The 24,792-nt window shown below is 61.3% G+C and overlaps 2 protein-coding genes across 4 annotated transcripts in view; one reads left to right on the top strand and one right to left on the bottom strand.

Moving 5' to 3' along the window:
* The window catches only part of CSTPP1 (centriolar satellite-associated tubulin polyglutamylase complex regulator 1), a 236,695-nt gene extending 224,599 nt beyond the window's left edge, over positions 1-12,096 (top strand). For both annotated transcript variants that reach the window (XM_062198016.1, XM_062198015.1), the window contains 5 exons: positions 6,456-6,541; positions 8,420-8,615; positions 9,308-9,417; positions 11,107-11,170; positions 11,421-12,096. In XM_062198016.1, coding sequence (XP_062054000.1) covers positions 6,456-6,541; positions 8,420-8,615; positions 9,308-9,417; positions 11,107-11,170; positions 11,421-11,595 — 631 coding nt within the window. In that variant the 3' untranslated portion in view covers positions 11,596-12,096. The remainder of the gene's footprint in view (positions 1-6,455; positions 6,542-8,419; positions 8,616-9,307; positions 9,418-11,106; positions 11,171-11,420) is intronic.
* A 1,167-nt stretch (positions 12,097-13,263) lies between these two features.
* ARFGAP2 (ADP ribosylation factor GTPase activating protein 2) lies at positions 13,264-24,375 on the bottom strand. 2 transcript variants are annotated; one of them, XM_062196205.1, is made up of 17 exons: positions 24,198-24,375; positions 23,919-24,037; positions 23,305-23,377; positions 22,662-22,793; positions 22,504-22,584; positions 21,722-21,803; positions 21,404-21,460; positions 20,844-20,885; positions 20,463-20,515; positions 19,879-20,015; positions 19,670-19,801; positions 16,377-16,505; positions 16,165-16,299; positions 15,178-15,304; positions 14,965-15,058; positions 14,744-14,862; positions 13,264-14,346 (listed from the first exon to the last, which is right to left on the bottom strand). In XM_062196205.1, exons 1-17 carry the CDS (start codon positions 24,267-24,269, stop codon positions 14,326-14,328), a joined length of 1,605 nt encoding a protein of 534 aa, XP_062052189.1. In that variant the 5' UTR covers positions 24,270-24,375; the 3' UTR covers positions 13,264-14,325. The 2 variants fall into 2 exon arrangements, with proteins under 2 accessions (XP_062052189.1, XP_062052190.1); XM_062196206.1 differs by lacking the exon at positions 20,844-20,885 and having other exon boundaries at positions 24,198-24,374.
* Positions 24,376-24,792: the final 417 nt, after the last annotated feature.

Below are 24,792 nucleotides of genomic sequence, written 5' to 3'. Positions count from 1 at the left end.
ACTGGCCAGTCTAGGAGCTATGACTCCAATCAGAGAGGCCTGCCCCCGACTTACAGCTCATACCTTTGGGCAAGTTTCTTTTCAAAAAAGATGTACTTATTTATTTGAAAGCCAGAGTTACAGAGAGAAAAGGAGAAATATTCCATCTGCTGGTTCACTCCACAAACTGGCCAGGAGCTTCATCCAAGTCTCCCATATGGGCGGCAGGGGCCCAGGCACTTGGGCCATCTTCCTCTGCTTTCCCAGGCACATCAGCAGGGAGCTGGATCCGAAGTGGAGCAGCCAGGGCTTGAACTGGCGCCCACATGGGATGCAGCGCCGGCTTAACCCGCTGTGCCACAATGCTGGCCCTTGGTCAGGTTTCGTAACCCTGTGAACCTTGGTGCTCTCAGTAGAGACACAGGCTTTCCTTACAGATTGAGATGTGAGGGGAATGAACTCAGGGTGCCTCTGTGATGGCAGCCACTCCGCTGCTGCTCATCCCTCTTGGGGTGGCTTCTCTGGCACTGCCAGGTGGGGGGGGATGTGGGGGAGGCAGGCTGGAGCCAAGAGAGAGCCAGGGCCTCGGGCAGCCCTCAGGAAATGTCCCAGGAAACCTCCACGCCTGCCTTGTTCCTCCACCTGGGGGAAGTCACTGGGTGGGATTTCTTTCTTTTTCTTTTTCTTTTTTTTTTTTTTAAGATTTATTTATTTTACTTGAAAGTCAGAGTTACACAGAGAGAGGGGAGGCAGAGAGAGAGAGGTCTTCCATCCACTGGTTCACTCCTCAATTGGCTGCAATGGCCGGAGCTGTGCTGATCCGAAGCCAGGAGCTAGGAACTTCTTCCGGGTCTCCCACATGGGTGCAGGGGCCCAAGGGCTTGGGCCATCTTCTGCTGCTTTCCCAGGCCACAGCAGAGAGCTGGATAGGAAGTGGAACAGCCAGGACTCAAACAGCGCCCAAATGGGATGCCAGCACTGCAGGAGGCAGCCTTACCCACTGCGCCACAGCGCCAGCCCCTGGGAGTGATTTCATAGCTTCTCCCGCTGCTGGCTGTGCTGCTAGCCCAGAGCCCACAGAGGCGCACTGGGGAGGCAAACAGCAGGGGGCACACGGGCCATGTGGCCTCCCCCGCCCCCCCCCGCCCCCCCCCCCCAGAAGTCCAGTCATGGAAGGTGGCTCCTCTCCCTGGCCTGGCTGTGCGCTGTGCACTCGAAACCAAATAGCTGGCTTCCGCCTGGGAGCCCCTGCCTGCCTGGGCATTGGCAGCACGCACTTCCTCTGAGCTCTATTTTTATTTGCAATTCTGGGCTTTGCCGCATCTTACAAAACCAGATAGAAAACACTGAGTGATGGCAACTGAATTTTTGAAGCAGAATGCATCACCATATCGATTCCACACGGGAATCCTGGGAAACAGGATTGTCTCCTCACAAAGGAGGAAACAGGCTCAGAGGGAAAAGGCAACTTGGCCGGTGAGAGGCGGAACTGGACCCCAGGGCCTTTGGACCCAGAACTGCAGCCGGTGCCACTGAGCGGGGAGGAGGCAATGGGCGAGTGTAGGTTCCCTGGCACCCACCGCGCCCCCACCAGCCCACCCCAGCTGTTGGAAGTCAGCAGAGAGGGAGGGAGCGGCCAGCCCCCTGGGATTAGCGAGGCCCTTGCCAAGCGCTCTCTCTGTATCCCAGCTGCCCACCCTGGACTCCACCCTCCACATGGCTCTGCTCGGAGCCAGCCTGAACCCGGGTGCCTTTATCTCTCCCCTCCCTGTCTCTCCCTGAGGCCTGGCCTGCAAGGGTCCCTCCATGATCCAATAGATTTGTGCAGACTTGGGTTGGCAGCAGCTCCCTGCTGGCTCCACTTCAAAGCAGGGCGGCCAAGGCTCCTCCAGGTGTCAGGAGCAGCTGGCACGTTAGCAAAAGGCCCCTGGCAGGAAGGGCTGTTGAGCCAACTGCCACGGACCGGAAAACAGCACATGTGGATGACCTGGGCTGCCAGAGGGTGCTTCCTGAGCCCCTGGGGGTGCTGACAAGTTTGAGTTCAGAGTGAACCATGGGCTGTGCGGACTGAGGGCCCGCGGCCTGGGCTTGTGCCTGTCACCAGTGGCTTCCTGCCTGCCTTTTCCCACGGTTCTGCGGCGCTTCCAAGGCAGGATGCTGGTGCGCGGGGTCTCCAGGGCCGTGTCTGGAGGCGGAGGGGAGCGCGGCTCGCGCTTGCAGAGGCACCTTTCTGTAGAGTCAGAATCCCCCGTAGCCTCAGCCCGCCCCGCAGCGCAGCCGAGCCCGTGCAGCAGAAGCTGGGAGTTCTGTCCGTCCCCTGGCAGAGCCGGGAGCAGCCCCGGGGACCCGTGAGCCTTCGGCTTCTCGAAGCTGTCCGGGATCAAGCAGCTCACTGCTTCGCAGATCAGCTGGGAAACCGATCGTGCCCGTGGCCCCGCCCCCAGGGGCGCAGGAGCAGATGCAGCCCGGCTCTCTCGGGGTGTGGACTCCCTGCGCCCTGCCTCTCATTCACCCCTCTGACACGGGCTTCCCAGGCGTCCCCTGACGGGGGAAGAGCGGGGCCTATGGCCCCCGTCTCACTTTCCATGCATTCCTTCGTTCAACAACTGTTTCCTGAGCGCCTGCTCTGTGGGCGCCATGCTGGAGCCAGAGGTGTCACCTGGTGGACCTTACGTTCCGGAGGCGCAGTGGACAGTGCGAGCAGGTGGCAGGAACGGGAGCGGCCAGCAGTAGCGAGGCCACCGCCGTCTGGGCCGGGGGAGGCCCTTCCCCTTTGGCCTCCCCAGGAGGAGTTGAGCAGGCTGCAGCCCGAAGAATGAGTCGGCAGGCATCGGGGCACTGAGCCGGGGAGCACTGCAGGGAGGGGGCGGGCAGGCTGAGGGCCTGGCGTGGGCCTGGCTGGTTACAGAGAGGGAGGCTGCCGGTGGCCTCTGGGGGCCGGGGAGGCAGAGGTCTGATGGAGGAGGCGTGGGAGCCCGGGTAAGAATGGGACTCAGGAGGCGAGCGGTCAGCCTAGGGGTTGACATGCCGTGTTCCGCATCAGACTGCCTGCCTTGGATTCCTGGTTTGGACTCCACACTCCAGCTTCCTGCCAGTGCTGACCCAGGGAGGCAGCAGCCATGACTCAAGTGATTGGTTCCTGCCATCCGCGTGGGAGGCGTGATTGAGTCCCTGTTGGAGACATCTGGGGAGCAAGCCAGCGGATGGAAGCTCTGGCTCCCTGGCTCCCTGCCTCTCAAAAAAGGGGAGCTGGGGCAGCGCTGTGCTGCGGCAGATTAAGCCGCCACCTGCAATGGGGCATCCCGTGTGAGCTCCAGCGAGTCCGGGCCGCCCCACTTCCCATCCAGCTCCCTGCTAATGCGCCTGGGAAAGCAGTGGAAGATGGCCCAAGTGCTTGGGCCCTGCACCCCAGTGGGGGACCAGAATGGAGTTCCAGGCCCCTGGCTTCTGCCTGGCGCAGCCCTGCCTGGCGCAGCCATTTGCGGAGTGAACCAGTGCTGGGAAGATTCTCTCTCTCTCTCTCTCTCTCTCTCTCTATTTCAAATATGTAAATCTTAAAGAAAAATGGGGGACTCTAAAGGGCGATGGGAAGCCCGTGGAGGGTTCTAAACACAATAATAGATGGTCAAATTCACATGAAAACAAACCTTTGACCACAGTGTGGACGGGCCATCAGGAGGCGGCGGGCGCGGGAAGGCGGCCCCGGGAGTGCTGAGGCGCAGGCGGATTGGAGAGAAGTTTCGGCGGCAGGCTGAGAGGCCCCGGTGATTGGCTGGCGGGGCGGGCGGAGGCGGGAGTTTGCGGGACGCCTCCCGGGCACCGGCCTGAGCAGGGGTCGGTGGCGGTGCTGAGAACCCTAGCTGGACGCCCACCAGCTGCGTAGCCACGGGTCCCACCGCTGCGGGCGGGCGGGCGGGAGCACCCCTCGCCCCTGGACTGCGTTCTCCTGGCGTCCGCCGCGCGTCCCTGCCCCCTCCCCCGCGGGGCGCCGGCCGGCCGGGTGCACCTGCGGGCGCTGGGGGCTGACCGGGAGGGTGCGTCCCAGTGGGCGTTGCCGTGGAGGTAACTTCTGGGGTTGGCAGCTTCACGGTGTTTTCATTTCCTCACGACGTAAAGGAGTGAGAGCTACACAGGCGACGGAGGGCGTGGGCCCGAGCTGGCGCCGTGGGCTGGGGTCCGTGAGGAACCGGGGAAGCCTCGGGGCCTCCCGGTGGCTTCAGGTTGGGGCGTCCCAGCCCGGCGCCTTTCTGTGGGGCCTGAGGCTGCTGGCCGTCCTGGGAGTGGGGCGGGAAGGCGAGGTCCCCGGGTTCTCTCCGCCAGGACCCCTCTCTCCCGCCGAGCCTGGGGAGGACCTCCCTCCAGTCTGTGTCTCTGCTGAGCGTCTCCTCTACCTGCCCCATGCTGCCCTTGCCCTTCCTTCTCCCTCGCCATCCAGGTGTCAGAAGTTGGGCTTTGTGCCTTCTCTCATCCTTCGCCTGCCTCAAATGATAAGAAATGGGGGTACCCATAGCCCAGGACCCTGAATTTAGCCTCAGGAGCCACTGATGGAGCGACCAGGGCGCCCTCCTGCGGCCATTGGCAGCATTGCGTCAGCTCACACTCTGACCCTACTAGTTCTCTACCTGGCATTTTTTTTTTTCCCTTAAGATTTGAGTGACAAAGAAAAAGAAAGAGACCCAGAGAGAGAGAAATCTTCCACCTGCTGGTTCACTCTCCAATGCCTGCAACAGCCAGGCTGGTCCAGCCAAAGGCAGGAGCCCAGAGCTCCATCCAGATCTCCCATGTATGTGCATGGGCCCCAAGCATTGGCAGGAAGCTGGATCAGAAGTGGAGCAGCAGGGACTCGAACTGGTGCTCCGATAGGGGATGTTTGTTTCGTGAGCGAGGGCTTAACCTGCTGTGCCACAACACCAGCCCCAGGCTGGGATTGTAATGTTGAACGGCTGGAGTAGTAGAGGCAGCTTGCTTTCACCTCGAGACATGTGAGAAACCAGTGATCAGCTATCAGTGACAACAAAAAGACAAATTACCTATAGAAACTAAGAAGTAAAATACTGGTGTTTCTATTCTATATCTTTAATTTTTTGTCCTAAATATTTCTTTGGGGGACAGGGAAAAGCAGAGAGACAGACATCAGAGAGAGCGAGCTCCCATATGCCTGCAACAGCCAAGACTGGGCCAAGCTAAAGCCAGGAGCCTGGAGCTCCATCCGGGTTTCCCACGTGTGTGGCAGGGACCCCAGTACTTGTGCATCATCTGCCGCCTCCCGAGGGTGTACCTTAGCGCGAAGCTGGGTCAGAGGCAGGGGAGCCAGGACTTGAACCAGGCGCTCTGATGGGGATGCAAGCGGCCCAAGCGGCGTCAGCCCCTGTGCCCAGCGCCCCGCTCTGTCTATTTTAAACGCCGCACTGTGGGCTGACGGAAAGCAGGTGGGCTACAGACTGGAAGTGCTGTGAGACCTCCCCGGTAGGGCTGCGGCGGGATACCATCTAGTCCAGCATCGGCCGGGCAGGCACCCGCTCCCACTGCTGTCTGCGGAGGGGCCGCCCCCTGTCTTCGGGGACACCGCACTCTCTCCACGGCGCCTCCCCCGGGAGCCCGCAGCGCCGGCTCTCTCTGGCACTCAGCCACTTGCCACTTTGGGGACCCTCCGACACAGGGAGGTGGGGATGTAGAAAAACACACAGGAGAGCGAAACCAGAGTTTAAACAGCCGGAAAGGTGCAGCGAGCAGGCGCAGCCCGGGAGGGTCTGGGGCTGAGCCGTGCCCCGGGCCTGGCTCATGGACGCAGCCCAGCAAGGGCTCCTTTCCGTCCCTTCCTGGCGCCTTCGGATGAGGCCCTGAGCCGAGTGAGCGCGGCCCTGCTCTGAGCCCTTCACCAGCCAAATGGTTTTCCTGTGGGGTGGGTGCCCGGAGGGAAGGGCTAGAGACAGGAAAACCCGGGAGGGGGCCAACCCGTGACAGTGGCGGGGTGGGCGTGTCCTTCGACCCCTCGGATGCGGAGTCGCCAGCAGCCTCTCCCCGTCCCGGGGTGGCGGGGCCTGCAGCAGGCCTGGCCGTTTGGTAGCTTACTGGACCCCAGTGCCACTTGCCAAGATCCCTTTGAACGTCTTGGCTGTTCTTTTAGCCTTTTCTGATCAGCTGCATTTATGCTGAACGGAGCGGCCCTCACTGCAGACTGAAAGGGTTCACTGGTGAAGTTGAGGAAAGGAAATCTTGGCTGCAGTACAGTCGCCCCTCTGCTCCTGCCCCCACCCCTGCTCCAGCCGCTGGCTGGAGCCACTGAGGCTGCCCTGCGAGCCTGCGCGGTGCCGGGCCGGCGGCCGAGCGCGGTGGACGCCGCGGTGAGGTGACTGGGAGGAGCTTGCTTCGGGAGCCCTGTTCCAAAGGCTGGCTGCCCAAGCCAAGGAGGAGGCCCAGGCGCAGCTCGGAGCAGGACCTCTCTCTCTCTCCCTCTCTCTGCCCCCCCCCCCCAGGATTGTGCTCATGGACGACGCCATGGACTGCCTGATGTCTTTTTCAGATTTCCTCTTTGCCTTCCAGATCCAATTTTACTACTCAGGTGAGCGTGGTCCAGGGTCCCACGTGGCTGCGGTCTTCGTCCGCGCTCCCCGCCTGCCCCTCCCATCTGTGTACCTGGCACACACTTCCTTTGTGGGGGGGAGGTGCTTCACCCCGGTCATTACCAGGGCGTCCAGTGCTCGCCCGCACTCACAGGACTCAGGGTGCACAGCCCACTTCCCAGCCGCCTGGAGCCGCAGAAAACCACACCGCTTGCAGGCGGCAGCGCAAGCCCATCTCGGAGTCAGTGCCGGTCGCGGCAGCATCGACAGCACCCGCTGCTCACTGACAGCCTCCCCTGTCGGCCCGAGGCACAGCAGCCAGGACTCGAAGCCTCCCAGCACCCTGAGAGCTAGGTCCTCCGTGAGACGAGCGTGCGGGCTGGCACTGGCCTGGAGGTGAAGGCTGCCGCATCCCACGCTGGGTGCCTGGGTTTATCTGGCTCCAGCTCCCTGGGAGGCAGCGGTGATGGTGAAGTAGCTGGGTTCCTGCCACCCATGGAAGAGGCCTGGGTTATGCATTGCAGCTGCAGTCCAGCCCCAGCCGTTGCGGGAACTGGGAAGTGAGCTAGCATATGGGGGTTCTGTCTATCCGTCTCTCTCTCTCTCCCTGACACCTCTCAAATAAATAAAAATCAAAGGAGGAGTGGGCAGCTTCCCTGAGGAAGTGGCCAGGGTCACCCAGCTCATGAGTGAGGAGCCCTGGCTTGAAGCAAAGGCCGCCTCCCACGCCTGCGTTCTAGCCTGGCCACACTGTCACCGCCCTTGATCCACAGCCTCCTCCCGTGGCCGGTGGTCAGCACACGCCAGTCCGCTCACTCCCACCCTGCCCCCACTCCCCTCCAGCGGACCCTTGCATCCCTCTGGAGTCAGGTGGGATCAACATAGACCAATCATTACGGAGGTTTCCCAGCCCACACCCAAACGGCATCACGCAGAATGCTGGCTTAGAAACAGCTGACTGTCCATAAAGAGACGCGCTTACACGGACCCGTGCAGTACCGAGAAGGCTGTCCTGGAAGCCGGCGGCGGCCTTCCTGCCAGCCCTGGCCTCCCTTCCATTCCGCGTTCGGCCTTGGCGGCTGCCCCAGCACTATGCAGGCAGGGGCTCTCAGTGGCGGCTGCAGGCGTCCTGCCTTCCCCCGAAGCGCCCGAGCACTTGGGAAGGAACAGAAGACATGCAGTGCCCTGGCCGTGACCGTCCGCACTCGGCCCAGTGTGTGGTGGCCCTGAGTCACTGGTTACAGCGACAGAGCTTTGGGAACAATGCCGCGTTTCCCAAACCAGCAGCATGCGGGCTTTCCCCGCTCCTTACTGCTGCTGCGCGAGTGAGGCAGGTGGGCCCCTACACAAGGAGAACAAGCACGCAAAGCCCCTCGCTGGCTGAGCGCTGCAGACAAGCACGGGGCGCGAGGGAACCCGCCATGGAGGCTGGCACCCGGCCTCGGGGCTCTGCCCATGGCGTGGGACTTCCCAGCGTCCTCTCTCACTGAGTGTTGAGAACGCCGTGGAGCTAAGCCACGCCACACAGAAGGGAGGGGCAGGTGTTTGGCCCAGTGCTCACGATGCTGTTTGGGCCACCCACACCCCGGCTCCGAGTCCTGGGTTCAGGTCCCGGCTCTGCCTCTGATTCCAGCTTCCTGCACACGGGCACCCTGGGAGGCAGCAGGAGGGGCCCAAGTAGCTGAGGCTCTGCATCCACATGGGAGACCCGGAGGGAGTTCCTGGCTCCTGGCCGTCAGTGAACCACAAGAGGGCGCTCTCCCCCTGCCTGCCTGCCCGTCACATAAATACAAGAATTGTTTCAAGGGCGAGGGGACAGTGAAGGCAGGAGAGGTGTCCTCCCTGGCTGAGCTGTGCCCCTCCCCTCGTGGCACCAGAGTTCCTGGACAGCGTGGCCGCCATCTATCAGGATCTGCTGTCGGGCAAGAGCCCCAACACGGTCATCGTGCCGACATCGTCCAGCGGGCAGCACCGCCAGCGCCCGGCCCTGGGTGAGGCCAGCATGTTGGAGGGAGTGGAGGCGTCGCTCTTCTGCCAGTGCCTGGAAAACCTGTGTGACCGGCACAAGTACAGGTGAGAAATGGGCACACAGACCCCACCTCGGCCCCAGGGCTCACGGGCCCTGAGCCTGGGAACAGGTGGAATGTGAAACGGGACAGTGCCCCGTGCTGCTCGCCAGGGCGCTGACTCTAGCTCCCCGGGGGGCTCCCACAGAAAGGCCTGCTCCCACCTGGCCCACATGTGGCACGGCAGGTTAAGTCACCGCTTGTGTTGCTGGCATCCCACACTGGAGCGCCAGTTCGAGTCCTGGCTGCCCAACTTCTGATCCAGGTCCCTGCTAATGCACCTGGGACAGCAGCAGAGGATGGCCCAAGACCTTGGGCCCCTGCATCCACATGGGAGACCCAGATGAGGCTCCTGGCTCCTAGCTTCGGCCTGGCCCAGCCCTGGCCGTTTGGACCATTGTGGGAGTGAACCAGTGGATGGAAGACCTCTCTCCGTCCCTCTGCCCATCAAATAACTATTTTTAAACGTTCCTATAGCAAGGGAGGGCTCAGCAGTCCGCTGCGGCATGAAGTCACCTGAGGGGCAGGACAGCCAGCTGTTCTGGACGCACCCCCAGGAGGTGTCACCTGTAGGGAGCAGAGCTGCCTGCAGCCAAGCCTTGCTCCCGCGGTGGCTCGTGGGCCTGGAATCCTGCCAGGCCTAAAGGGCTGGAGGAGGCCGACCCTGGTCTGACTCTGCCTTCTGCGTCCCCCTTGCAGCTGCCCGCCCCCAGCTCTTGTCAAAGAGATCCTGAGCAGTGTGCAGAGACTGACTTTCTATGGATTCCTTGTGGCGCTCTCAAAGCATCATGGGATCAACCAAGCCCTAGGTAAGCCAGAGCCCCGACCGGCCCCACCAACCCCTGGGTCCAGGTCCGGGTCCGGCAGGTGGCCCTGTGGCCTTGAGTCCTAGGGAGCGGAATGTGCACAGCCCCAGGCCGTGCCCCGTTGGGCCTCACATTCCCATGGTAAGGGACAGCGCTCCGGCTGCCGCGCTCTGCCCGGACATGAAGCGGGCCCGCCAGGGCTGCGTGGGGCGCGGCCTGCCTGCTGGGCAGGCACAGGGCTATTCACCGTGGCTCCACAGATGACCTAGCAAAGAGCCCTGGATCCCATTTACAAACAGGGCAGAGGTGTGTCTGGGGAGGAACACCGACTCACCTGAAAGGGAACAAAAAGGCGGGAGCCTGCGCTGGCCCAGTTTCGGCTGCCTGTCCTGGTCCCACGGGTTGGCTTTCCCCACCCTGCCCCGCCCCCGGCCGCTGCTCTCCAGGGGAAAAGCCATGGTCTGCCGGTCTGCCCGACTGTCCGGCTGCTTCTCTGTGTCTGTCCCCAGGGGAGCTTCCAGGGTGCTTGGGGCCCTGGGCCCTGGGCGCTGAGTCTCAGAGGAGGCTGGCCTTTTGCTTGGGTCAGCTCTGGGAGGAGCGCCCACAGGTCTTCAGGGCTACCCCCAGGGGCACAGCCAGCCACATGGTGCTCAGCACTTCCATGGTCTAGGGCCCCTCAAGCAAGGGAGGCTGGTAGCCAAGGTCACCAGCTAGGCTTGGACGTCAGGGGTCAGGAGGAAGAGGGTGGGGTGGGAGAGGGTCTGCAGGGGGTGCGCGCCCACACTCCCAAGCAGCGGCCCCTCCCTTCCTTTCCAAGCTTACAGCTGCTACCCGGGAAGAGCTGACTAGCAGCTGGGGCACAGCCTGGGCTAACCTCATCCCCTCTCGGCCTCTCCGGGCCTTTTAAAGACACTCATCCGGTAGCCTGTCCCAAGCACTCACGCCTGGCGTGGGGGGCAGACACGCGGTCTCTGCCCTCACCTACAGCTCTGGCGCATGTGATGGAGATCTGGGCACGCGCTGGTTGAAGCCCCTTGTGGAAGGGGGCACCTTGCTCCCTTGGCCCCCAAGGCACCCAGGAAAATGGGAGGGTTCCATGGAAGCCAGTTTGAAAACCACGAACGTAGCGCAGAAGGGGCCTGGCGGCATCCCCTGGAGATGTGGAGAGGCTGGAGACCGGCGCTGTGGAGGCCGCGCCTCGCCTCCACTCTCGGCTTGGAGTTAAGTCCAGATGGGACAGCGCCCCTCCTGGCCACCTCTGGCCATGCCACGTGGGCTTCGGCCTTGAGACCCAGCCTCCTCTTCTCACCTCTGAGACGCAGGGCCCCTGCCCGCCCCCAGGAGCAGGAGCAGCCGGTGCTGTCTCTAAGAGGGCGCCACCCTACCTGGGGCGCACACATTGGATCACCTCTGGCCTGTGGGGCTTGGGGCCTCCAGAACCAGCAGCAGTTCACACCCCAAGACATTTCGGAAGGGGACGCCCTGTTTGCTTGGAAATGTCGCTTTCCCCATTGCCTCTGCCCCCAGTGAGGGAGGCTGGGCAGCAGGGCCCACGACAGGTCCCCAGGGCACCCAGGACTTCCTGCCCGTGGCTGTTCTCTGACCCAGGAGCAGCCCTCCCTAGGGTCAGCAGAGGAGGCAGAGGAGGAAGGAACCTGGGACTGAGTTTTGTGCCCCACAATTATCTCCTAGGAGCTTTGCCTGACAAAGGAGATCTGATGCAGGATCCAGCCATGGATGAAGAGCTGGAACGGCTGTAAGTGACAAGTGGGAAGATGCTGCCCCCTTGTGGATGGACGCGGCTCTGCCCGCCATGGGTCACACCGTGGGGTCGGTAACACCCTGCCAGTCAGGGAAGGATTTGGGGGTCAGCAGAGGCCCGAGGTGGCCTCACGAGTTCTGTGGACTAAGCCCTTAGCTTCGTCCAGGAGCAGGGGTGCGTGCGTGGAGGTCGTGGTCTCTGGACAGAAGGAGCCTTGCTGCCCTCTGGGCTTTTTCCCTTTCAGGCTGGTTCAGGTCCCAGGCCTGGTCAGCTCGGTCACTGCCACGCCTGAGGCCAGCTGCCTGCCTTCCCGGACCCCTTCCCGGGTTGGCTCCCCCTGGAGGCCCCTCCATCACTCCCGCAAAGTGGACGCCGAGAGTGACGGCTCCACGGAAGAGACAGACGAGTCCGAGACTTAAGGAGTCCGGAAGGCCTTGCCTGCCCCCTCTACCTTGCCCCGCCCAGCCCTGCTACTCCCACCCACCTGCCTGGCCCGGACCCTGCCGCCCTCTGCTGGCGAAAAGACTAAATAACAGCCCAGCAAACCACACACCCGGTTCTTCAGCCAAGTCTATCCCTGGGGGCCGTCAGCCTTTGGACTTCAGTCTGGCCCCAAGAGGACAGGCTGGGCTGAGGCCACCTGACTGCTGGCTCGGGTCTCTTGTGAAAAGTCCTCCTAACCCCATGAGCAAGAGCGGCCCCTGCCCACCTCCGCTGTCCCCCAGCCCCATAAAGCACTGCAGGACATGCAGTAGGGGCGCATGACCACTGTGGCCTTCTACTGGAAACAGCCATGGCCATGGTGGGAAGAAGGAGGCCAAGACGAGAGTGCTACATTTCCACTTCCAAAACCTGCTTTCGTCTGCTCTGTGACGAACAGTCAAATATGTGAAATAAATAAAGCCCCTTGTGTCTGTTAAGCGAGGCGTCTAAAGCCACAGCTGAGGGTGAAGGGGAGGGGACGAACGTGTGGACTAGGCTTTTCTGGAGCACATGGGTGGGGCAACAGCCCCTCGCGCCCGGACGGCTGCCTCAGCCGCGGAGCACAGGGTCACCTGCTGCCCAGAGTGCCCTGGCAACGCGCTGCTACTCCCAGCTGGAGGGGGCCTTCGGGAACCTGGCTTGGGGGGTTCAAGGCCAGGGTCCTGTCACTTTCACGACCGGCACAAAGCTTCTAGCCAGGGCTTAGCCAAACACCAGCCAAGCGCCTGCCAGGGTCAGGCAGTGGGGGGGGCCCTGTGTACCACACAGGCCTGAGAGGCACGGGCTAGCAGCCAACACCGAAGGGACGCAAGGACAGGGTCAGCTTCAGCTTCCTCAGACTGGGGGGGGGCCTCCGGATACAGAACCCACCCAAGGGCTGCTGCTGACACCACTGTAGGGTCTCTGCCCAGAGCGTGCTGGATAGTTAACAGGTGTTAGCTCCCAAAACCTGCAGCTGAGCCACGAGCGCCTGCCCCCACAGCCCAGCGGTGTCTCAAGGCCTGGCGTGCGTCAGAATCCCACCCCTGCCTGCCCGCTGACGGCATGTCACCGGCAGCTCTGCAGGCTGCCTCCACCCCAGCTCAGGACATTGCAGGTATCCAAAGCTCAAGCCCTCCCGTTAGAAACCACTGGCTGAGCCTGAGGCTGCCCTGCCCACCCTGCTCAGGCAGTGGTTTCTAGGTGTGCCCCCGGGCTTCCTACAGTGGCACAGAGGCCCTAGGAGCCCCTGGGAGGGAGGGCATGGCTACGCCAGGGCCTTACAGCAGTCTGGGCACCTGGGATGCCTGCGCGCTGTCCGGCCGCGGGCAGCGGCGCAGTGCAGGGCCGCTGAGGCTGTCTGCCCGCCCACAGCCGGATGGCTCGGCGGATGAGCTAACGCCCGCTAACGCCAGCTCCTTCCTCTGCGTGCGACAGGGTGGTGAGGTCGAGGCTGCTCGGGAGCTTGCGGCAGCACGGGGCCAAGGAGCCGGGGCCTCTGGCTCTCACCGAAGAGACAAGCAGGAGGCCCTGGAGAGAGTGCCCTCGGCACTGGCACCGACGCCCCACCTCTGTCGGTGGGAGCCCCAAGAGTGAGGCGGGGCCGCGAGGACACTACTCACACAGAGCGGCAGGGCCCCAGCCCCGTGGGGGCTTTATTTTGACACCACTTTGTTTCAATACAAACAGTCCAGAAAGAGTCCTGTCGCTCTGGGCGAGCGCAGAGGGAGTGGTCTGTGTTGCTTGGAGCCCAACCTGCAACCCAGAGGTGGCAGAGGGGCCAGACTGCCAGCATGGCAGGGGAGGATGGCACCAGAGATGACACAGTGCATGGCCCAGCTGCCGGAGAGGCCTGCGTGCAGCCCAGGTCCCTCTGAGCCTGCTTCTCTCCCTCATGTCTTCTGCTTCCTTGGCCGGCGTGAGGTTCACAGCATCCAGAGTCAGGACACAGGCCAGATGGGACCCACTGCGGCCACGGGCCAGGGGAAGGGCCAAACGTCTCAGGAAACGGAGGGCCCACGGCCCACAGCAGATGGTGTGCCAGGCCTGAGAGAGGCCCAGAAAGTTCTCCAAGCAATTACAGTCACAGGGGAGGAGGGGGAAGGGGACATGGGATCACTCGGGCCTGGTCCCAAATGAAACCTTTAGGTACCAGGTGAAGGTTCTAGCCCTTAGTAAGGCCCAGACCAAGGTCCTTCCTCTCCCCTGCCCTCTCCTGATACCCAGAAGAGGCACCGGCAGCAGCAGCAGAGGCAGCAGCAAGCCCAGAACCCCCTCCCCGGGGGGCTGTCGGCAGCTCCCCTCTTGCTGGGCCTCTCCCTGGTGCCAGAGGCAGAGGCCCGAGCCCTCAGACCACCTAGAAGGATCCTGGAGCCAGCAGAAGGTGTTCCCCTGCGTGGGGAAAGGCTGGGCCTCCCACCCCGAGCGAAATCCCTCCAGTGTGCAGAACAAGTGAGCAGCAGCTCTGGGGGAAGGACTGGAAGGACACTGCACAGAGGAGAGGCTGAGGGCACACAGGGGAGGGGCTCAATCCACAGGAGCCCCCCGCCAGGGTCCTCCAGGGCCGCCCCCCTTGCACAGCACACACTTAGGTAACCAAGCCACCCAGCTTCCACAGGAGGCACCCATGCCCTGAGAACCATGGGTTTCTTGCTGCTGTCCCCAGCGATGCCCGAGCCACGGGGCTATCAGTAGGAACCGTAGCGATCCTGGGAATGGGGGGAGAAAAAGAGAGCATCTAACCACAGGCGCTTCCCAGCCTGCACGCCACTGCCCCCGACACACACCCGGCAGCCGACCCAGGCATCTGCCCCTCCATGATGAGAACTGGGGTGTAGGCACATGGGGGAGGCCCTGCCTGATCTCACCAGAAGCTGCAGAGGGAAAGGAAAGACCACGGAGGCAAGACGGGGACAACCAGTACAGACGTGCCATGATCTCAGAGGCCAGCCCCAGTAGAGAGCAAAAAAGGGAGTTGCCCCTCCAAGAGAACAGTCTGTCTCTGTCTCTCCCTCTTAGCTGAGGGCAGTGTCAGAACATGGGTAGGAAGCAAACCTCCAAGCCCTCTCCTTCACCCCCGCCCAGGGCAAGCAGCCCCAGCCTCACCTGCAAAGAATTCATCACGCCATTGGCCAGCACAGCCATCTTCCCGGCCACAGACTTGACACCCTGCTTAAACTGGGCGATGTCCGCCGAGGGGAGCACGTTGCCCAGAGACACGCTTCCTGAACAAGCCAGGGGGCGGGAGTGAGCCAGAGCCCTGCAGGAAGCCCCCTCCAGGGCACAGGCCGGGCCTCGTCTGCTGCCCACCGCCCCATCGAGCCTACCTGTTCCATGGGCTCCATCCACGTCCCCAAAGAGGTCTGAAGAGCTGATGGCGCTGCTGCCCGCGAGCTGCTGCAGCCGGGACCTGGCTTCGTACTGTGTTCAAGGAAAGGCGAGGCCTGGGGCTCCTTTGGCCAGTGACCCAACAACTCCTGCAGGCCAAGCCACCCGGGTGCTAAAGCCCCAAGCTGCCTCAGGGTAGACAACCCACTTACCTCAACGTCCACCTCCCGCCCAAAGAACATGTCAGATGAGATGGCTTTTGCACCTGCAAACTTCTGGCGTGCTTCGCTGGACTCGACGCCCGAGCTCCGGCTCTCCACGTCCCTCCGGTTTGTGGCTCTGAGGGGTGGATGTGGAACATCTCTGACCCCTCCCATTGCCATCACCAGGAAGCAGAGGACAGGGGCCGAGAAAGCGCCGCTGGCCTGCGGAGGTGGCTCTCCACGTTGCCTGTGCTCTGGGCCCCAGGGGCCCTCCCCACTGGTGACACACGGGCCTGAAGCCAAGGCAGACAGCTCAAGTGGCTACATCAGGCAGGGTGCCAGCAGGATTGGGAAGGCCTAAGCAGGACCAACCTCAACAGCTTCATCACATCCAGGAGGCGGTCGTCACTGCCACTCCCCCAGTCCTGGTCACGACTCGCCAGGTCCCAGCAGCCGCACATGTCAGTTCCTCAGGCTGCACACCTGCCCTACAGCCCTAGCGCCTCTCTCGGCGTGGCTCAACAGTGACCTGCTCTAGCACTGACCCCTCACAGATACTGCACTGAGTCCCTACAGAGACCACGCCAAGTAGTTCTGTCCCCCTTCTGCGAATGGATGACGTGGGGACAACAAAGCAACTAAACACTGCCCTGGTTAGGATGGAACAGGGCTTCAAAGTAACTCAGAAAGCTGGGAGCCAGACACACGACCCTCGGGGGGAGGTCAGGATGCCAGGGAGGGCCCTCCTGCCAGAGGAGCTGACCCCAACCAAAGAGGCTGCCAGGCCTCTGGGTGATAAAGTCCGGCTCACAGGAAAGCCGGACTCCGCACTTCCGCTGGGCCGGCGGCTACCTCCGTGGACTTTCAGGGAAGCACGGTAGACACCCAGCGCCTCAGCTGCACAGCCACACAGCTAGTGGCCGCACACTGGACGACAGACACACGTTTCTAGCACCACAGAGTTTTACTGCACGGTGCTGCCCTAGGCCACTCTACCTTTCCGAAATGGGCCGGATGCTCGAGATGGTCACTTCTGGCTCCTTCTCCTCTACCCTGTCCATGCCCCAGGTGGTATCCGTATCCCAGCGCGAACCAAAACTTTCCCCCAAGGAAAAGGGGTTGTCCTTGTACCTAGGGAGACAGCAGAAGGCTCAGACCAGCCTACCGAGGACCACGGTAGCCAAGTCTCCACCCAGCAACGGCCTTACTTTGGGGGTCCAGAGGCGAACGTCCCAACGTCGTCAAACAGGTCCAGTTGCGAGCGGGAGGACTTGGCGGTCACTGGGGTCTCCTGCTCGATCACCTGCATCTCGGACAGCACCGAGTGCGACACGGAGCTGCACAGAGGCAGAGCCAGGCATGAAGCTGTGGCCCACCCGCAGCCTGCCGCCCTTCCCGTGAGCTGGGTGGCGCCAGACCCCATGAGGAGACCTGGGCAGCACACCCGGAGCTGTCTACACACCAGCTTGCTTTTCTCAAATCACACTTTCCCCCGTCAGCGACCTGTTCAAACGTTAGTGCCCACGGAAGTACTCTGTGTCCTTGAAAGCAAAGCCAGACTTGCTGCACCCGAGTCAGGCACACAGAAAGGAACGGGACACAGACGGCCACGGGACCAGGGAAATAGGCCTGACAGTGTCGAAGGGTGAATCCTTAGTTACCCTACCCACCCCCACGGCGCTTTTTTTTAAGCATTTGAAAACGCGGAGCCTGGCCTTGTGCCCCAACACCTAGGTCAGCCCTTGGTCTCCGGGGCACAGGGCTGAGGCTGGGCAGGCAGCACCTACTCCTACTCCCACGCCTGCCGTCCTGTCATGCCTCCGAGCTCCTCAGAGTGTTCATCTGCTTCCAATAAATTCAGCAGAAACAGGGACTGCTTCTAGCTGGAAGAATCCCTAATAGTGTTTTGCAACTGAGCTTAATCGGATGGTCTGGGCTTAAGTAGCACGTTTGGTGCAGTGGTTAAGATACTGCCTGGGGCCGGCGCCACGGCTCAATAGGCTAATCCTCCACCTGCGGCACCAGCACCCCGGGTTCTAGTCCCAGTTGGGGCGCTGAATTCCGTCCCTGTTGCTCCTCTTCCAGTCCAGCTCTCTGCTGTGGCCTGGGAAGGCAGTAGAGGATGGCCCAAGGGCTTGGGCCCTGCACCAGCATGGGAGACCAGGAGGAAGCACCTGGCTCCTGGCTTCGGATCAGCTCAGCGCCGGCCGTAGCAGCCATTTGGGGGGTGAACCAATGGAAAAGGAAGACCTTTCTCTCTGTCTCTAACTCTGCCTGTCGAAAAAAAAAAACAAAAACAAAAAACAAGATACTGCCTGGGACACCCACACCCCACATCAGAATCTAGGTACAAGTCCCAGTTCTGTTATTTTTTTTTTTTTTCTTATTTTTAAAGATTTATTTATTTGGAAAGCAGAGTTAGAGAAAGAGACAGAGAGAGACCTTCTATCCACTGCTTCACTCCCCAAATGGCCACAAAGGCCAGGGCTGGACCAGGCTGAATCAGGAGCCTGGAACTCCATTTGGGTCTCTCACATGGGTGGCAGGAAGGCAAGCACTCTATCTTCTGCTACTTGGCCCAACCCTGGCTCAGGGCTAGCCACTGCAGGCATTTGGGGAGTGAACCAGCAGATGGAAGGTCTCTCTCTCTTTCAAATAGAATGAAAATAAATTTTTTGAAAAATCTTTAAAAAGAAAATTAAAAGGGGCTGACATTGTGGTGCAGCAGGTGGATCCCATGTGGGTGCTCATTCGAGTCCCGGCTGTTCTACTTCTGATCCAGCTCCCTGCTAATGGCCTGGGGAGGCAGAAGATGGCCCAAGTCCTTGGGCCCCTGCCACCCATGTGGGAGACCTGGAAGAGGCTCCTGGTTCCCTGGCTTCAGACCAGCCCAACTCTAGCATTTCGGCCATTTGAGGAGTGAACTGGCGGATGGAGGCTATCTCTGTCTCTCTCCCTCTCTCTGTGGCTCTACCTTGCAAATAAATAATTTTTTAAAGATTCTGCCTCACTGCAAAAAAGAAAAAAGAAACCAGCTGAGTAATTACTCACAGGCCCTTTACCCCAGTAATTCCTGTGTGACCACAACAAGGCAGGGGAGGGGTCCTCAAGTCTTTTCTGGGATTAACATTTTATGTTTCACTGATCAACTGTGGGTGATGCTAGCACTGCACAGAGTGAAGGGGAGAACCAACTGGTGCATGTACTGAAAGGTTAAAAATACTCACCCTTCTCTGCCTCCAGAGAAGACTAAAAGTAAGAATCTGAAATCAAAGAGCTCTGTGTTCAAAAATCCAGCTCTAATCACTAGATTTGGAGGCTTCAGGCATGTTGCTTAATTGCCGCGTATCAACTTTCTCATTTAAGAAAGGGGCCAACCATGCCTGCTGCATAGCCTGCCGGGCTGGCGCATGCCAGACCTCACAACGTCCAGCTCCCATCTCCTCGGCAGCTGTGGCTCCATGTAGCACAAACTAACTCCAGCCAGGATGCTGCACCTGGCATGTGAGGTATTCCAATCTTTTGTTTCTTTAAAGATTTCTTTATTTACTTGAAAGGCAGAGTTAGAGAGAGAGAAAGAGAGAGAGATATCTTCCATCTGCTGGTTCACTCCCCAAATGGCCACAATGGCCAGGTCCAGCAGGCCAAACCCATGAGCCAGGAGCTTCACCCGGGTCTCCCACAAGGGTGCAGTGGCCCAAGTACTTGAGCCATCTTCCACTGCTTTCCCAGGCCATTAGCAGACAGCTGGACTGGAGGTGGAGAAGCCGGGACACAAGCCAGCGCCCATATGGGATGCTGGTATCACAGGAAGCAATTTAAACCATGACACCATGATGCTATCCCAATTTTTAGGACATCAAAAAGTCTATTATTGAAATCTGTAGATGTTAACTCACAGTGCACCACAAGCCGAACGTACTGAGAGCTGATTTACAGCCCTGTCTCCCCTGTGTTAGAAAAGCAGAGCAGGCGCGGCCACTCGGTGCAGGGCGTGCTTATCCATGCCACTCAGGACGCCCGCGTCCCAGAGTCCTGGCTCTGCACACCCTGGGAACCAGCAGGTGATGCCCAAGCACCCGAGCGCCTGCCACCCACAGGGGACATCGCGATCCCGACTGCATTCCCAGCTCGGCTTTGGCCTGGCCCCAGCAACTGTGGGCATCTGGGGAGTGAAGCAGTGGGAGCCCAGATGAGAACTCTCTCCATCTCTCATATAAATAAAACTAATTTTAAAAAAAGGGAAAAAGAAAACCACAGCAACACAAACGCAGCGGTGGCTCTGAAAGACCAAGGATGCTGCCAACCCAAGGGCACCTGGAATGGGGGAGGCGGGCATTGGGGCATTACAGTGTCTGGAGACACAAACGGTATTTGGTGGGCAGGGCCTAGGGATGCTGAAAGCCCTAATTCGCAAGGACGTGGCCGCAGAACCACAGCAGCCCCCGCCGGCCCCGTGCCGGCCCTGTGTGGCCCATGCCAACCACAGGCCGCGCCTCACCTCCGGCTCACCAAGCCCATGCCCAGCCGCTCCGCCTGCTCTCGCTTCTTCCCCTCCAGATTCTGGAGCTGCTTCTCCTCCTTCTTCCTATCAAGCTGGAGCTCCTGGTAGGCCAGACGCATGGAGGCGACCCTGGACGGAAGAGCCCCATCAGAGCCCAGCGTCCGCCCCGTGCCCCCCGGCCCGAGCCCGGGGCCTGCAGCGCTCACATGGACTCCTCGGCCTGCTTCTTTGCATCCGCCACCTGCTGCTCACGGAGCTTCTCTGCCACCTGGGCCTGCCGCTCGATCTCGCTGAAGCTCTGGCTGCTCACCTTCTGGGCCCCCAGGCCTTTCTTAGCACCCAGCTGAGGAGAGAACCACGTGATACGGGCTTTGCCAACCACCATGCCTGTAGCCCCATCCAGACCCAGGCACCTGAGTCATACCCACGAGGAAACCTTCTTAAAGCTCAGGGCAAAATACTGCAGTCCAGGCAGCACGATCAAGGGAAAACGGTGGTTCTGCTGGAGCTGGACAGGAAGTGGCTCCCGCTACCCCCGCAGAGGCCTCTGGGCATGAGGACAGCGGCAGGGCTGACTCAGCGAGGGCCAGGCACTCTGCTGTGCACTAGACGTGCTCAGGCTCAGCGGCGCCTCCCGGGAGCCCCGTGAAGACAGACATCTTTAGGTGTCGCCCAGATAAGGCAGCCTCGCTAACATCACATGGCCAGTAAGGGGGTAGAGCAAAGGGTGAACCCAGGCAGTCTGACCCCAGCTCCAAACCGCCTCACCGCACTGCCTCTCCCCACCTACCCCTTTCTTAGCTGCTGCTGGCTTCTTCTTCCCAATGATGGAGCTTTTCAGTTCTGTGTGAGAAAGCGGGTGGGCGTGAGTGAGGACAAAAGAACGCCGGGCAGCAGCTCAGTCCACGCCAACAGCTTCACGGCAGAACCTCTGAAGAGAATGCTTCAAGCAGGGGAAGGCAAAGCTGTCACCACCAGTCCCAACCCCCGGCATCCGAGCCAAACACAGGCGAGGTTAGGGGCGGCTCCTGGCTCCCAGCACATTAAGACAACCGAAGTCTCTGACCAAAACGAAGACTGTTAGGTGGGAGCAGATGCCAAACACGACACTCAGCTCCTAGGGCAAGGAGCCGGCATGCAAGCGGCCATGCCCCCGGCCACTGCTGGTTACCTCTGGCAGGAAGGGCCCCCTTAGCTGACAGATACATGGACTCTGGGGGAGAAACAGACCTGTGGCTAACAAGGGGCTCCCACAGACCTCACGGCTCCCAGGCCGAGACCTGTCTGGCGCCCTGCTCCAGACCGAGCTACGGCATTCTGTAGCCATTCTGACAGCCGCTCTGCTGCCCTCCCAACCCCCAAAGTCAACAGAGCAAACCGAGGTCAGCAGATGGATTGCGTACCCTGACCCAAGTTCAAGGGACACTTAGAAAACAGCTGAAGGCCAGGCCAGTGCCGCCTCCAGCCAGTAGCAGGTCAGGGCTGTCCCACACGCCGTGAAATGGCAGACGAGCTAGCCCTGCCTCCGACCCCAGGGACAGGTGCCCAGGCCTTGCACACCGGCCCACCCTGGCTCCACAGCCCGTGCTGCCTCCGTGACTTGGATCACAGGCGCCCCCCAGTGAAGTTCGGTGCTCCGTCTCCTGGGGCCTCAGTCCACGGGACCAGGCAGCAGCAGATCTGAAAAGAACGCCTGATGCCCGCCCTGGGCCCACCAGCTGGGATACTTACCCAGAGGTGCCTTGGGCGAGGTGCCAAGCAGGTCAGTGTTGGGGCCCTGCTCCGGCTCTGTGGACGCAACAGGAGGAGTTAGTGTAAGGTTCGTAGCTTCCCACAAGCTCCCCTTGAAGGAAGCAACTGGCACAAAGGTCACTGATTCTCCTCCGCCTCCCAGAAGGGAAAAGAAATGCCCGTTACTTCCTACAAGGGCTTCCAGCCCACCCAAGGACATGGAAGACTCCCCCCACGAGCCCTGGGCCACGTGTCCCCACCCTTGCCCCAAGTCCTTCTCTGGCCCAGGGCCCGAGGCTGCCATCCGGGTGAACTCACGGGCCAGGCCACTGCTCTCTGTGGACGGGGCTGGCTGCTGGATCCCTGCAGGCTCAGCGGCTGGCACATCCCAGGCAGGGGGCTGGAAAGGAGGCCACAGCAGAAGCCTCAGTGAGTCACACCCGCTAGCACAGAGCACCAAGAACCTCCAGTACCCTGCTGGCACAGAGCCCTCGACCGGGCACACGAGGAGACTGGGAGTTAGCAGTAAAATTAGAGCAGCCATTTGCTACGGAAGAAAAGGCAGGAAACGAAGCGGCTCCCCCGCCTTTCCTGTTCGCTTAGAGCCGGAGCCCACTGCCCTGACACCCTAGCGACCAACGAGACTTCCGTGCGAGGCACACGGCTACATCACTTAACGATCACGACACGCCCTACGAGGCAGATCCTTCTCCACGTGAGACACTGGTGGGCAGTTCATGCTAAGTAGAGAAGCAGAGACTCAGACTGGGAGTCTGCAGCACCGGGTGCCAGCAGAGGGGAACCTGCCTCGCTCGGGCAGGTCATGGGCGAGGGAATCCTTCCGCTGTCCCCAGCCACAGCCCTTTGTACAGGGAGGGACCCAGGGAGTTACGGAGGGCCCCTGACACCTCCAGTGCCCTCAAGAAGCTTCTCTTCTAGCACCCCAGCTCATGGGGGTCCACTTCTAAGGAGGGCTGGGCAGCCCCGTTCAGAGGAGGAAACGCCTGGATCTACCCAGCAGGCAGAAGCCACCACACTAACCGTGCCCACAAGCACAGAAGGCCTTGGCACCCTCGGGGGACCCTCCCGTGGGCGCTCACCTGAGTGTGCTCCGTAAAGAAATCCGAGTCCTTCTTCTCTGGGGAGTGGCCAGGAGCACTGCTCACGTTGTCTATCCAGAGCTGGGAGGGCAAAGGCACCTGTGAGGCCACAGCTCCCGATGCTCGGCCCGCTCCCCCAGCCCCAAACAGGCACTCACGTCAGTGCCATGCCGGGCCAGGGCCGCGCTCCCCAGCTGCCGGATCTTCTCCCGGTACATCTGGGCTGCTCGGCTGTTGTATTTGCTGTTGGCATCACTGGCTGTGCAGCCGTGCTGGCGGAAAAAGGCTGTCTGGGGAGCGAAAGAGAGCGCACTACGGTGATTCTCACCAGAGCACAAGGTATGGGTAGGAAGCACCCCCTGGTAACAGCCCCGCTGTCACGTACAGAGCGTGCGACACTAGCCGTTTTATAAAGGTCAGGTCCCCCAGAAATGTCTGCAGAAAACATCCGCGGCCTCCACCCTCCGGGAGGGCCAGACGGAGCCCAGCCCTCGCTCAACCCTGCCAAGGGCAGCCGCCATGCCCATTCTACTCTTCCTACTCCCAGGCAGGCCCACAAGCCCGCTGCGACTGGGGAGGGAGACCCCAACCCTCTCAACCTTTCCCGAAGAGCACCCGTCCCATTTAGTTTGAATGTGAATGTCTTCTGGGAGGAGCTGTGCCCAACTCCCACGTTTATAGCCAACAATGTCTGGCGGTGGTAAAGACCAGAGAACCCTAACAGGGGAAACCGAGAGGGCTTCCTGGAAGGCACGGCAGTCACCGCGCAGGCAGAGGGAGGGGAGGGAGGAGGAGCTTTACCGCGTTGGCATTCCCGCCGACCTGCATACACCTCAGCTGGAACCAGCTCCAGTTGGAATCCAGCTCTGTGGACCTGTGTGCAAGGGCCGCACGTCATCCACCAGCGACGCCCGCACCCGCCTACACCTGTCCTATGGCCCTGGGCGGCTGCAGCAAACATCAGTCAGTCCCCACCCCACTTCCTCCACTCGGCCCCGGCCATGAAAGCTTGGCTCTCCATTCATCTCTTCCACAGGGTACTAATTATTCCCCCAGATGCAAAAGGAGGTCGCATTCCCCGGCAAACAAGCTTGGACTTGACTTCCCCTTAGGGACAGGCACCAGTCTCAGCAGCAACAAGGTCAATGCAGCCAACGCTCCCCCACCCCACACACCCCAATCTAGGCTCCCAAGTTTTGACCATCGAAAAACGGAGTCCCGACCCAGCCGCGGAGACCGGCTGCCGCTGCGGCAAGGGGCTCACACCGGCAGAGTCCCCCCGCCGGGAGCTACCGCACCCCCCCGCCGGAGGGTGTCCAAACACGGGACTGCGAGCGGTGCAGGTCCAGGCTGCCACCCTCCCCTGCTGACCACTCCGCCGCAGCGGAAGCAGAGCAAGCGCGCGGGGACCCCACCTGATGAAGCTGAGATGGACGCCCAGGGAGCGGTGGACCCCGCAGCAGTCAATGCACAAGAAAACACCATACGTGATGCTGGCCCAGCTCGGATTCTTGGCGCCGCAGTCGAAACAGGCCTGGGTACATTAGGCAACGAGCGAATGGTCAAAGGCCAGGAACTGAGGCCGGACGCTGACACCCCAGGAAAACAGCCCCCCTCCGCCCCCCTCGGCCTCCCTCAGGCCCTCGGGGGGACAGCAGAACCCCTCTCGGCCCGCGCGACTTGCGGTCAGGAACCTTGTTGGTGGGAATTGCGCGAAGCCTCTTAAAAAGAGTCTGGATTTCGGTCTTGCTCGGTTCCGCCGCCATTTTCTCTCCTTCCCAGACACAACCGCGACCGACGGGTCCCGTAGCGGGCCAATCCGCGCCGGGGAAGGCGGACTAGACGGCCGGCCTCGGAGGCTCGCCGGCCAACTGCGGGGCGGGGCGACTTGGGCCCCGTCTCGACCAATAAGCAGCCAGCGGTACAACAGCAGAGACGTCAGCAGCCCCCGGCTGCGCAATAGCCGCGAGAGTAGACACGGCGCCGCGCCAGGCCAATCCGCAGCCGGGGCGGGGCGACGGCTCGGCAGGGCGGGGCGACGGTTCGCCAGCGCGCCCAAACCTCCTCGCGAGCGCGGGCCGGACGCGCATGCGCCGGGAGGCGGGGTCGCTTCTGGAGCTGCGCCGGCCGCTGGAGACCGGGAGCTAGAGCCCCGGCTTTGACACGCTACCGATTGATGAGTAATGATTAACAGCCCTCGCAAGCACTCCTTGTCCCTCCGGTTTGGACGAGAACACACTGGCCAGGCTCCCGCCCAGCCTTGAGCCGAACCCGATTCACACCAAGCTT

The sequence above is a fragment of the Lepus europaeus genome, chromosome 7, assembly GCF_033115175.1.
Source record: "Lepus europaeus isolate LE1 chromosome 7, mLepTim1.pri, whole genome shotgun sequence".
Taxonomy (NCBI): Eukaryota; Metazoa; Chordata; class Mammalia; order Lagomorpha; family Leporidae; genus Lepus; species Lepus europaeus.
This window is presented reverse-complemented; position numbering and strand designations above follow the sequence as displayed.

Bases quoted from the DNA above. Each gene is read 5' to 3' on its own strand.
- ARFGAP2 (XM_062196205.1), bottom strand. From the start codon at position 24,269: ATGGCGGCGGAACCGAGCAAGACCGAAATCCAGACTCTTTTTAAGAGG. The intron at 23,378-23,918 runs GTGGGGTCCCCG...CCTTGCACACAG, and splicing joins GTCCATCTCAGCTTCATCAG to GTCCACAGAGCTGGATTCCA. The intron at 20,886-21,403 runs GTAAGTATCCCA...TTTCTCCCCCAG, and splicing joins CTCGCCCAAGGCACCTCTGG to AGTCCATGTATCTGTCAGCT.